General features: G+C 54.1%; 1 protein-coding gene across 3 annotated transcripts; it reads left to right on the top strand.

Moving 5' to 3' along the window:
* Window positions 1-25: 25 nt before the first annotated feature.
* PKDCC (protein kinase domain containing, cytoplasmic) lies at window positions 26-9437 on the top strand. 3 transcript variants are annotated; one of them, XM_017848925.1, is made up of 7 exons: window positions 26-454; window positions 3852-3974; window positions 4648-4919; window positions 5548-5627; window positions 5897-6004; window positions 8119-8292; window positions 8501-9437. In XM_017848925.1, exons 1-7 carry the CDS (start codon window positions 398-400, stop codon window positions 8584-8586), a joined length of 900 nt encoding a protein of 299 aa, XP_017704414.1. In that variant the 5' UTR covers window positions 26-397; the 3' UTR covers window positions 8587-9437. The 3 variants fall into 3 exon arrangements, with proteins under 3 accessions (XP_017704414.1, XP_017704416.1, XP_017704415.1); XM_017848927.1 differs by having other exon boundaries at window positions 30-2644; XM_017848926.1 differs by having other exon boundaries at window positions 30-2841.
* The last annotated feature ends 885 nt before the right edge of the window (window positions 9438-10322 follow it).

The following is a 10322-nucleotide window of genomic DNA, read 5'->3' as shown; positions in this document are numbered from 1 at the left end:
CTGGGGAGCAGGCTAGAAAAAGAGAACACAGCCCTTCCCAGAAGTGAACCAAGGGTTCCCCAGACCTTAAAGCGGGTCCTTGAGTCCCTGGAGAAGCCTCAAGGTCTCAGCTCAGTGGACAGACTGGCGGCCTGAGGATCTAAATGTCACACTGTCTGAGTGTATATAGATAGCCAAGAGGCTGGAAGGTTGAGAAGGCCAAATGCCCAGGTTCCTACTCCGTGGGACTCTGCCTCGCCTGTTCGCTGGAGACACATGGGAGAGCTGAAACCCCCACCTTGTGCCCTCAAGCTAGACTTAGAGTGAGCCTCTCACAGTCCTAGCACTGCCCTTACACTACTTCCTCTCTTTCAGGTCTCCCTCCATCCTAAGATTAGACAGACTATTCCCTTTGCACATGTCTGAGCAAACTGAGAGGGGAATCCCTGACCGCTGTTGGCCTGGTGAACATGGGGTGTGTGCAGCCTCCCCAACAGATGAACCTTGCACACACCTTCCACCTCCCAGCCCACTCAAACTAACCTTTCTGCACCCAGCAGAAATGACCGGAAACCCAGGAGTCCCTCTCTCCTTTCCTCAGGAGTGAGATGGCGCCCTAGCCCTGGAGGGAGATGGGTGGGCATCGTAGAGTAGGAGAGATTGGCCGAAAAGCTGTTTATACTCCTGTTGGCTCCCAGTCTCACCCTCCTCCATTGTATTCCCCCACCCTGGTCAGACAGTTGTGACCGGGCCCTGGGCCCCAACCTGGTCTCGGGAGCTCCGGCAGAACCAACAGTTGTGTGTAGTGAAGCCTGGCTGCACAGCTCACACTGTGTCTGTCTGCAGCTTCAGGGAGTGAGCCCCTGGTTACGTGGCCATTCTGACTGGGAGGATCTTGTACTCTTTGCTTCCCAGGGACTCTTGGGAACTTTTTGGAAACTCTAGGGTGTCAGCCAGATCCTGAGGGAGTGGAGAGATCTTGAGTGACTTAGCAGGACATAAAGTCTTAGTTGCTTGACTCAAGACCCCTCTCCCTTCAGACGAGTTTGATGTTTGATGTGCTTTCCTATCTTTTAAGAAACTTCTGCCTCACTCTTCCTGCCAGCCCAAACTTCCTGACAAGCATTCAGCTAATGCCCCACGCATATATCACAGGACGGTCCTCCTCTGAAATGTCAGGCCCCCATCCCAACTCTGAAGGCACCAAAGAACAAATTACAACAGAATAGTTTTCACCCTTCCCTCACCAAACCAAGACCAGGGTTGTCTGGGGTTGGCTGTGTGACTCTTTACTGTAGAGTCCCAGACGAGAGTTAGTGGCCCCAGGGCACAGGGTTGCTAAGGGAGAGAGGGTCACAGGTCCTTTCTACCCAGGAAAAGTGAAAAGTGGGGGGCCCTTTAGTTTGAGTTCAGGGACTGCTTTGAGGGCTCTCCCCCATTCATCTTCTGACCCCCAGGCCCATGTTGCTCTGGCTTCCTCAACTGGCTGTCTTTGCTGGCAGGGAAGCCTACAGTGGGGTCTTCCTGCCCAGGAGGCTTCAGGGCAGGTGTACAGGGAACTAGAAATAATGCTGCTTTAATACCTCTGAGTCATTTAAAATTTCAAAACCATTTGACTGTTTGCTGAACTGGGGAGGAGTCAGAGAACATTTCTAGAGTTCCTAGTGGTGCAGGCCCACCACCCTTCCTCTCTGAGCAGCGCAGAGTTGGTGCTGTGGATTCTAGTAGAAAATGCCCAGGCTAGCAGGCCCCACTCTGCACCTCCCAGAGCTTTCTCTGGTCATACGGATAGCCTGGGCGAGATCTTTCCATCCATCTTCTTTGACCCCTCCCCATCCCACCCCTGACACACGCACACACACTCCCTCATGTGACTGACTCCTCTATAGCCCAGGGCCAAAGGGCACAGGGGTCTTCCCTCCCCTCAATCTCTCCCCACCTCTCCCCTGTCATCCTGGGGCCCCCAGGCCTGCCTGGGCCCAGATTCTGGCCCTGCTAAAGTATATTTCTTCTCCCAGCTGAACAAAAGATGTGACTGAAATGCTCAGCCTCACGCTTCCTGGGGGGGTTAATGGTGTCTTTTTATTTTTTCCTGAGGGGTGTTGATTAATACCTCGTTAACAGCGCATTTAACGACCTCCGGGTGTTTAATAACCTTCAGAAGTTTCCCACAAAGGCTCAGACTCTGGGCAAGAAAATGAGAACCAGGCCCCAGGGCTGTTCCCCTTACCTTCCCCCCACCCCACCAGGATCTGGGGCCTCCCTGGACTGATGGGAAGGGGGTGGAGAGAGAAGAGGGTGCCTGGAGCTGCCCTGGCCCCCCAAGTCACAGCCCGAGAGTGAGGCCTTCCCCCATGCCAGCAGGATGACGGAGAGCTGAGGGGGCACTCCTGGGGTGGGAAGAGGACATGTGAGGACCTAGAGTGGCTCTGGGGAGGGTATGAACGATGATATGAGGGTGACAGTGCACAGGGATATCCAGGCCATGGGCTTAGCATCCCCACCCCTCCACTGCATAGTTCTCCTCTCCCCCAGTCGGGCCTGGACAACTCGGCCTTTGTGTTTCTACCCCACAGGGTGCTGGTTGTTTTGAGCACTATACGAGCCCCTGGCTGCTGTGGAGTATGCTGGAAGAGCCAGGGAGAAGCCTGAGGATGCTGTTTAGGTGGTAGTGACAGTCAGACTGTGCTTCCCAGAAGTCCCTGGGCAGTGCAGAGCTTCTCCCCGCATGATATAGAGTGGGCAGTTCCCTGTGAGGGTAACCCCAAAAGAACTGATCTTCCAGGAGGAATCATCACTCACTACCAACCCCACTGATACACATCACTCATATGCAAAACACACCCCGGCATGTGCCCTTAGGTACCTTGTTCTTATCAACACTTGTTACCAATCTGAGGGAACTTGTTTTTCCTCCCTCAAGACCCACACAGAGAAAATTGAAGCTGCCAAAAGGTAGAAATGGTGAGGGATACAGATTGGAGAAGGGGAGGAGGGATAATGCCCAACCGTATGCTGGCTTGTGTATTAGCAAACAGCATTCTTAGAAAAAACAGATTGTGGCCGGGCACAGTGGTTCACGCCTGTAATCCCAGCACTTTGGGAGGCCAAGGCAGGCAGATCACTTGAGGTCAGGAGTTTGAGACCAGCCTGGCCAACATGGTGAAACCCTGTCTCTACTAAAAATACAAAAATTAGCTGGGCATAGTGGCAAGTGCGTGTAATCCCAGCTACTCGGGAGGCTGAGGCAAGAGAACTGATTGAACCCAGGAGGTGGAGCAGAGCTGAGATCATCCCACTGCACTCCAGCCTGGGCAACAGAGCGAGGCTCTGAAAGAAAGAAAGAAAGAGAGAGAGAGAGAGAGAGAGAGAGAGAGGGAGGGAGGGAGGGAGGAAGGAAGGAGAGAAAGAAGGAAAGAAAGACAGGTTGTAGAATCTGAGTGGCACAAATTCACATCTTAGCTCCTGCACTGATCGGCTGTGCCACCTTATGCAAGCAACTTAACCTCTCTGAGTCAGCCTCCTCACCTGAAGTTGGAGAGAATAATAGTACCTACTGTGCCCATTATAAGAATTGAGTTATGCACATAGAGCAATTTAGCAGGGTGCCTGGCACGTGGTTAACTCCCAGTGGCCAGACCTGCCCATTTACCTGAGTCGGGAGGGGTGAGGGGCTGGCATGATGAGTAGGAAGTCTGACTGCAGGGAAGAGAGGGCATGCTTCCCAGGCAGCGCTGCATTCTCTTCTGGCCTGAGCTGAAGCAAAGGCCTAGGGATGGTGGGGGGAGAGAGAGGGGGACCCTGACAGTCCAGCCCTTCCCTGTCCCCACCCCCACCCTGTGACCTAATGACCTGCCCTCGGCTTTCCCCAGCTCTATGGCTACTGCTACCAGGACAGCGAGGACATCCCAGACACCCTGACCACCATCACGGAGCTGGGCGCCCCTGTAGAAATGATCCAGCTGCTGCAAACTTCCTGGGAGGATCGATTCCGAGTGAGCTTAGAGGAGGGCTTGGGCCCTGGGCTCCTTGCTAGGATGGCTCTCCCTTAGAAGGCCAGCCCTCCAGAGCAGCTCCCACTCCTCCTCCACCCAGGGAGAGGGAGGAGAAGAAGGCGCACAGGCTGACTCAGCCACCGGCCAAAGTGTTCAAAACAGAAGGAAGATGTAGAGGATCCCGACATTCTGTGCTCTTGCCCTCCTCACCCCTCCTTGTGCCCATGTACACACCAGCTTGTGGGGGCTGGCACCTTAAAGAGGGGAGCACTCACACACTCACACTCAGCCTGACTGTGGGAGGGCCAGTGTCCTGGAACTAGGAAAGACCTTAATACCATCTTGACCCTCCCGCTATTTCCATACACTGAACTAAAACTACATTCAGGATGCGACTTCAGGGAAGAGACACATTATCCCTAGACCCTCGCTGCTGCCGTTTCCCACCCACTCCATATCATTTGCAGGGTCAGGCCAGCTGAGAGTTAATAGGAAATCACTGGCCTCCTCTCTAAGGCTGCTGACCTTGGCCTTTGTGGAGCACTGGGACCTACAGAAGAGAAGTGCCAACCCCCACAAGCAAAGTTCAGATTCCACAAGGAGGGCGCCCTCGAGTCCCACAGACCCCCACCCAGGAGAGAAGCAGTGAGCAGTCTTTTCCTCTGCCCCTCAGATCTGCCTGAGCCTGGGCCGCCTCCTCCACCACCTGGCCCACTCCCCACTGGGCTCCGTCACTCTGCTAGACTTCCGCCCTCGACAGTTTGTGCTGGTGGATGGGGAGCTCAAAGTGACGGACCTGGATGACGCACGTGTGGAGGAGACGCCGTGTGCAGGCAGTGCTGACTGCATACTCGAGTTTCCGGCCAGGAACTTCACCCTGCCCTGCTCAGCCCACGGCTGGTGCGAGGGCATGAACGAGAAGCGGAACCTCTATAATGCCTACAGGTGACCTCCACCCCCGATTCAGGAACTCCATCGAAGGAGAATGGGCCAGGAGGGCATGGCAGGAAGAGAGCCAACGTGGAGGCCAGCTGGGAAGGGAGACTCAGCCTTGACCAGAGTGAGGGAAGGCTTCTACCCTGTCCAGAAGGGAACGTTCAGGCTTCTGATGGGGAGGCTAAAAATAGCTCCAAGGAGAATCTGTGTTAGGGGGTGGCAGCTGGAAGCTTCTTAAAATAGTGTTGGACTCGGAGCCTAGGGCTGGTGGAACTGGCACTTTTCCCTTCCTACCCGGGCCCTTGTGCTCTGGGAAATTCCTCACTGGGCCCCAGCCATGGGGCTGCTCTGACACCGGGGGTCAGTCAGGGGATGATGTGGGGCTGGGAGGTGGGCAAGTCCTGGGAAGGGATGGGAAGCAGGCCCCTGGTTTCAGTTAGTGTGAAGTTAGGTGTGGTCTTAGCATGCGCCCAGCCCCCTCCCCCAAGGCTGAGTAGACTTCACAGCAGCCTGCCTGGTTGCTAAGCCTGAGGGATCCAGCTCCCTGGCCAGGTTAGCGTTTACCCCAGGTTGGAATAGAGGAAGGATGTGTCTCCAAAGGCTGGATCCCTGAGCCACTGGTTTCTCTCTGCCACAGGTTTTTCTTCACATACCTCCTGCCTCACAGTGCCCCGCATTCACTGCGTCCTCTGCTGGACAGCATTGTCAACGCCACAGGTGAGCTCTCCAGGGCCCATCTGCTTCCAGGCACCTTCCCCCCGCACCCCCCACCCCCAGCAAAAGTGGGGAGAAAAAAAACCCAGGGCAGCAGGGGGTCCAGAAACCATCACTTCCTAAGGTGGCATTCTGCCACAACCTCCCCACTCCCCAACCCTCTGTTCACTGGGGCACAGGCTCTGAAGGCAGAGCGGGGAGCAGCTGGCTGCTGACTTCAGGGAGGAGTGGGAGCCCCAGGCCTCCTGTCTTAGCCACGCTGCACTCTGCAGGAGAGCTCGCCTGGGGGGTGGATGAGACCCTGGCCCAGCTGGAGAAGGTGCTGCACCTGTATCGGAGTGGGCAGTATCTGCAGAACTCCACGGCAAGCAGCAGTACTGGTGAGTGACCCCAGCCTGATCCACAGGGAAGCGAGAAACAGGTGGGAGGGTGAATGACCCAGCCCAATTAGGCTAAGTGGCCTATTTCTCTATAACCCTTTCTCTGGTTACCCTTGTCTCCAAAGGCCACTCTAGGGGCTCACATAGAATCGTGGAGGGGCTGACATGGAGTAATCTGGGGTTCCATCTCTAGCTGAGCTAGAGCAACTATAATTCTGCCTTCAACCTGGGGGTGGACACTGACACCCTACTCTGGATGGCTCCAAACCCTGTCATGTACTGGCTCTGTGACTTTGAGCAAGTTACCCCTTGAACCTCACTTTCCTCATCTGTGAATTGGGTTCACCATTACCCACCTCACCAAATTCTTATGGGAATTAAATGTCAGGTGAAATGTGTGAAAGCAATTAGTGCAGTTCCTATGACACGGCTGGAACACAGTATATGTTTGCTTCCCTTTCCTTCCTCTAATCTCCTGGGACTAGAAGGGCACTGGATGTTAGGGGAGGCACACACTGAAACCAGCCAGGAAGCCCCAAGGGCAGGGGGAGAATTCTGGCCACTGGTTTCAGGCTGTGGTCCTTCTGCTGAAGCCCTGGGGTTTAGCTGGGGTTGGCAGGGGTTGAGGGGTGAGCAGCCTCCATATTCAAGGAGCTCTGGCTAGTCTTAGGGGTAGGGGAGCCCTGTTAGCCCTGTAAATAAAGTTTAACGAGGTGAACAATGGCTGGCTCTGTCCCTGAGGATGCCGTTTATGGGGCTGTAAATCACAGTCAGCCCTGGACTTTGGTCTAGTCCCTGGTAGAAGGAGGCAGGAGGGCGGGGTGGCCAGAGGCCCAGGGCTTCTGCATTATCAGCCCAGAGCTGGGGCTCTCCAGGCAGTGGGAAAGACAGGAGCAAACAAGAGGCCAGCAGCTGAGCAGCTCACTGGATTATGAGTTTTCAGAGCTTCTTTTTTTTTTTTTTGAGATGGAGTCTTGCTCTGTCACCCGGGCTGGAGTGCAGTGGCCGAATCTCAGCTCACTGCAAGCTCCGCCTCCCAGGTTTACGCCATTCTCCTGCCTCAGCCTCCCAAGTAGCTGGGACTACAGGCGCCCGCCACCTCGCCCGGCTAGTTTTTTGTATTTTAGTAGAGACGGGGTTTCACCGTGTTAGCCAGGATGGTCTCGATCTCCTGACCTCGTGATCCGCCCGTCTCAGCCTCCCAAAGTGCTGGGATTACAGGCTTGAGCCACCGCGCCTGACGAGTTTTCAGAGCTTCTGAGGCTCTCTCTGTAGAATGAGATCTCAGATTTTCCCTCCAGCCCCCTCCCCACTCTAGCTGTGGATTTTTTGCATTTCAGTCCATTTGCATGCCTCTTAACTTCAAAAACCCCTGACTCCCTTCCATCCCAGGCCCTTCTGAGGAACTTGCCTAACTTCTCTCCCCAAGGCCAGGAGAAAATGTGAATGAAGGTTGCTCTGAACCCTTGCAGGCCACACTGGATGCTGGTTAGAAGTGCAGATTCTCAGTTCCACCCCAGACCTCATGAATCAGAATCTCATGGTGGCTCACACCTGTAATCCCAGCACTTCAGGAGGCTGAGATGGGAGGATCCCTTGAGCCCAGGATTTCAAGGCTGCAGTGAGCTATGATTGTGTCACTGCACTCTAGTCTGGGCAACAGAGTGAGACTCCATCAAAAAAAAAAATAAGAAGAAGAATCTGCATTTTAACAAGAGTCCTTGGTGGGATTGAAGTTTGAGAAGCCTGGCTCTAACTGTCTAAAATGTCCTGACCTCAGCAATTCACCTAGATAGCTGGGACTCCATGGGTCCCTGTATATGTCTGTCCCCCTTGCATGTGCCTGCTATCTTGTACTGCCTGACCCAGCTATGTGCCCTTAGATTTGGGAGATATGTATCTCCTGAAAACCAAGTCTGTGCTTTGTCTTTTTTGATGAATCAGCCCAGTTTCAACAGTGGTAGCTGCCTTCATCTCCATGCTAGAGGGTTGGGCTGGACTTCAGCTTTAACCTAGGCAATGAGTCTTGCCGCCCTTTTCAGAAAGTGACACATCCCTGGGCACTCAAACCTGGGCATACAGAGTTCTCATTTTACTCCATCCCCAACCCACAGAGTACCAGCGCATCCCAGACAGCACCATCCCCCAGGAGGACTATCGCTGCTGGCCATCCTACCACCATGGGAGCTGCCTCCTTTCAGTGTTCAACCTGGCTGAGGCTGTGGACGTCTGTGAGAGCCATGCCCAGTGTCGGGCCTTTGTGGTCACCAACCAGACCACCTGGACAGGTGAGCCAGTGGGAGAAGCCCTTCCAAGGGAGATGGCAGGACCTCTTTGGAGGTTGATAGATAGTGGTGGCCCATCGTAAGTCAAGGGGGGTGCTGAGATGATGAGAGAGAGGTATACATGTGTTCAAGGCAGTCAAATTAGGGAGAATGGCCCTGCATCCAGGAAGAGAAACATCCAGCCCTGTTACCTCTCACCTCTGCCCCCCAGGTCGGCAGCTGGTCTTTTTCAAGACTGGATGGAGCCAAGTGGTCCCTGATCCCAACAAGACTACATATGTGAAGGCCTCAGGCTGACCTGTCTGAGGGCTCGGCTGACCAGCTGACTATCCTCAGCAGTGGGGCTTGCCTGTGGAGGGAGTGACTTGCACTGGCAGCGCTGCATGTCACCTGGGAACCCCTGCAGACAAAGCTGACATCCCAGACAGACCGATGTGACCAGGACAAACGTGCAATAATGCCAAATGTTAAAATGTGAGTTTACCAGCCTAGCTATGGGACTGCTGGCTCCTAGTCCAGGAATCTTGGGGGGATGACTGCCTCTCCAACCCTCTGGGCTGCAAGCAAGCTCAGGCTAGTCTCCCCAATAGGGGCTGTGTCCCTCCCTGGGACAGTTCTGTGAGCAGCCCCATCACTGTGTTCAGTAGTGTGAGAATGTAGCTAAAGCCCCTGCTGCTGCTGCTGCTGCTGTACTTGCCACGGCAGGCGGGGGGCTGCGTGGGGACAATCCATCGCTGAGTGTTCTCTCAGCTTAGGTCTGGACAGGAGACTTGGTGGGGGAAGCTCCAGGATGTGGGTGATTCTGTACCTGGGGAGGCTATCTCTGACCTCCCGACGGGGCAGGCACTCCCAGGCCAGCCCAGGGGTCAGGGGCAGAGGTGCACACCTCAGCATGAGCCAAGACTGGGGTCGGAGGGGAGCAGGTGCGGTTTGAGCCAGGACCTGGGGTGGGGGTGGGGCCGGGGCCTTTCTGCCTCATTTGCTTTCAATGAAAGCCGCAAAGCAGCCAAAACCAGGCTCTCCCCCTTCCTGGAGTTTGAATATCCAGAATCTTTTGTACTTCTTGTTCATTAAATTGTCTATTTTTGTAAAAAATAAAATAAAATAAAATTAGTTAATAAAATGATGTTTCACAGCAAACTGTTCCCCAGCGATAGTTTCTTAGGTTGTGACTTCTTGGTCCTCAGTTATGTCCTTGGTATATGTTTGTGGGGATGCGTGTGTCACAGGGGAAGATGAGTGAAATCTCAGCAGCAAACCCTGAAGTCATCACAAAGTGTTTTCAGGCTCTGCTCCCACCCATGGTGCCCACCTCCCACTGGGCCCTCCACATCATGTCCCCAAAAAAGACATGGGGACTCCCTTTTCCCCCAAGGAAGTTCTCATTTTTACAGATGAGCTTCTTAAGTACGAAGCCCTAACCCAGTGGAGTAATGTCCTCATGGTGGGATGTCAGCCATGAAGGGGTCACCCGGGGTACCCGAACAGCCTGCAGGTGGGTCAGCTTTACCTCTGCACAGGGTTGGACCTGGCCTGGGCCCACCACAAGGTCACAGGCACTAAGCTTCTCTGAGTCTTTCTCTGAACATGAAATATATGAACAGTCAGAAGAAAGGAGGGTCTGTGGAAAGACCAGCTTCCATTCTGTCGATTTTAGGAGGGAAGGTCTAGCCAGTCTGTATCGAAGCCCAGAGCAAAAACAAGGACCTACGGGTTCGGGATCACATGGAGGCTAGAGAGCGCCGCCATGAATGCAGGGCTTCTGACTTGAAACCCACATCTTCTCTCCTATACACCATTCTACTTCTAGAATATTCTGGATAGACACAAACCTTTGGAGGCTTTAAAAAGAATAACCAAACTTTAATCTGATTTCTGCTCAACAGATGTGGTTGGTGTAATTTCTCACATAACAAGATGTCCCTGTAGTTCGAGGTGATTGAGAGCCGTATTAGCTCTGGAGCCCTCGTCACAGTCGCCACTCTGACCCTCAGGGTTGCAGCTTGCCACTGCCATCCCCAGCCCACACACCC

Source organism: Rhinopithecus bieti, unplaced genomic scaffold (assembly GCF_001698545.2).
Source record: "Rhinopithecus bieti isolate Rb0 unplaced genomic scaffold, ASM169854v2 scaffold_28163, whole genome shotgun sequence".
NCBI lineage: Eukaryota > Metazoa > Chordata > Mammalia > Primates > Cercopithecidae > Rhinopithecus > Rhinopithecus bieti.
This window is presented reverse-complemented; position numbering and strand designations above follow the sequence as displayed.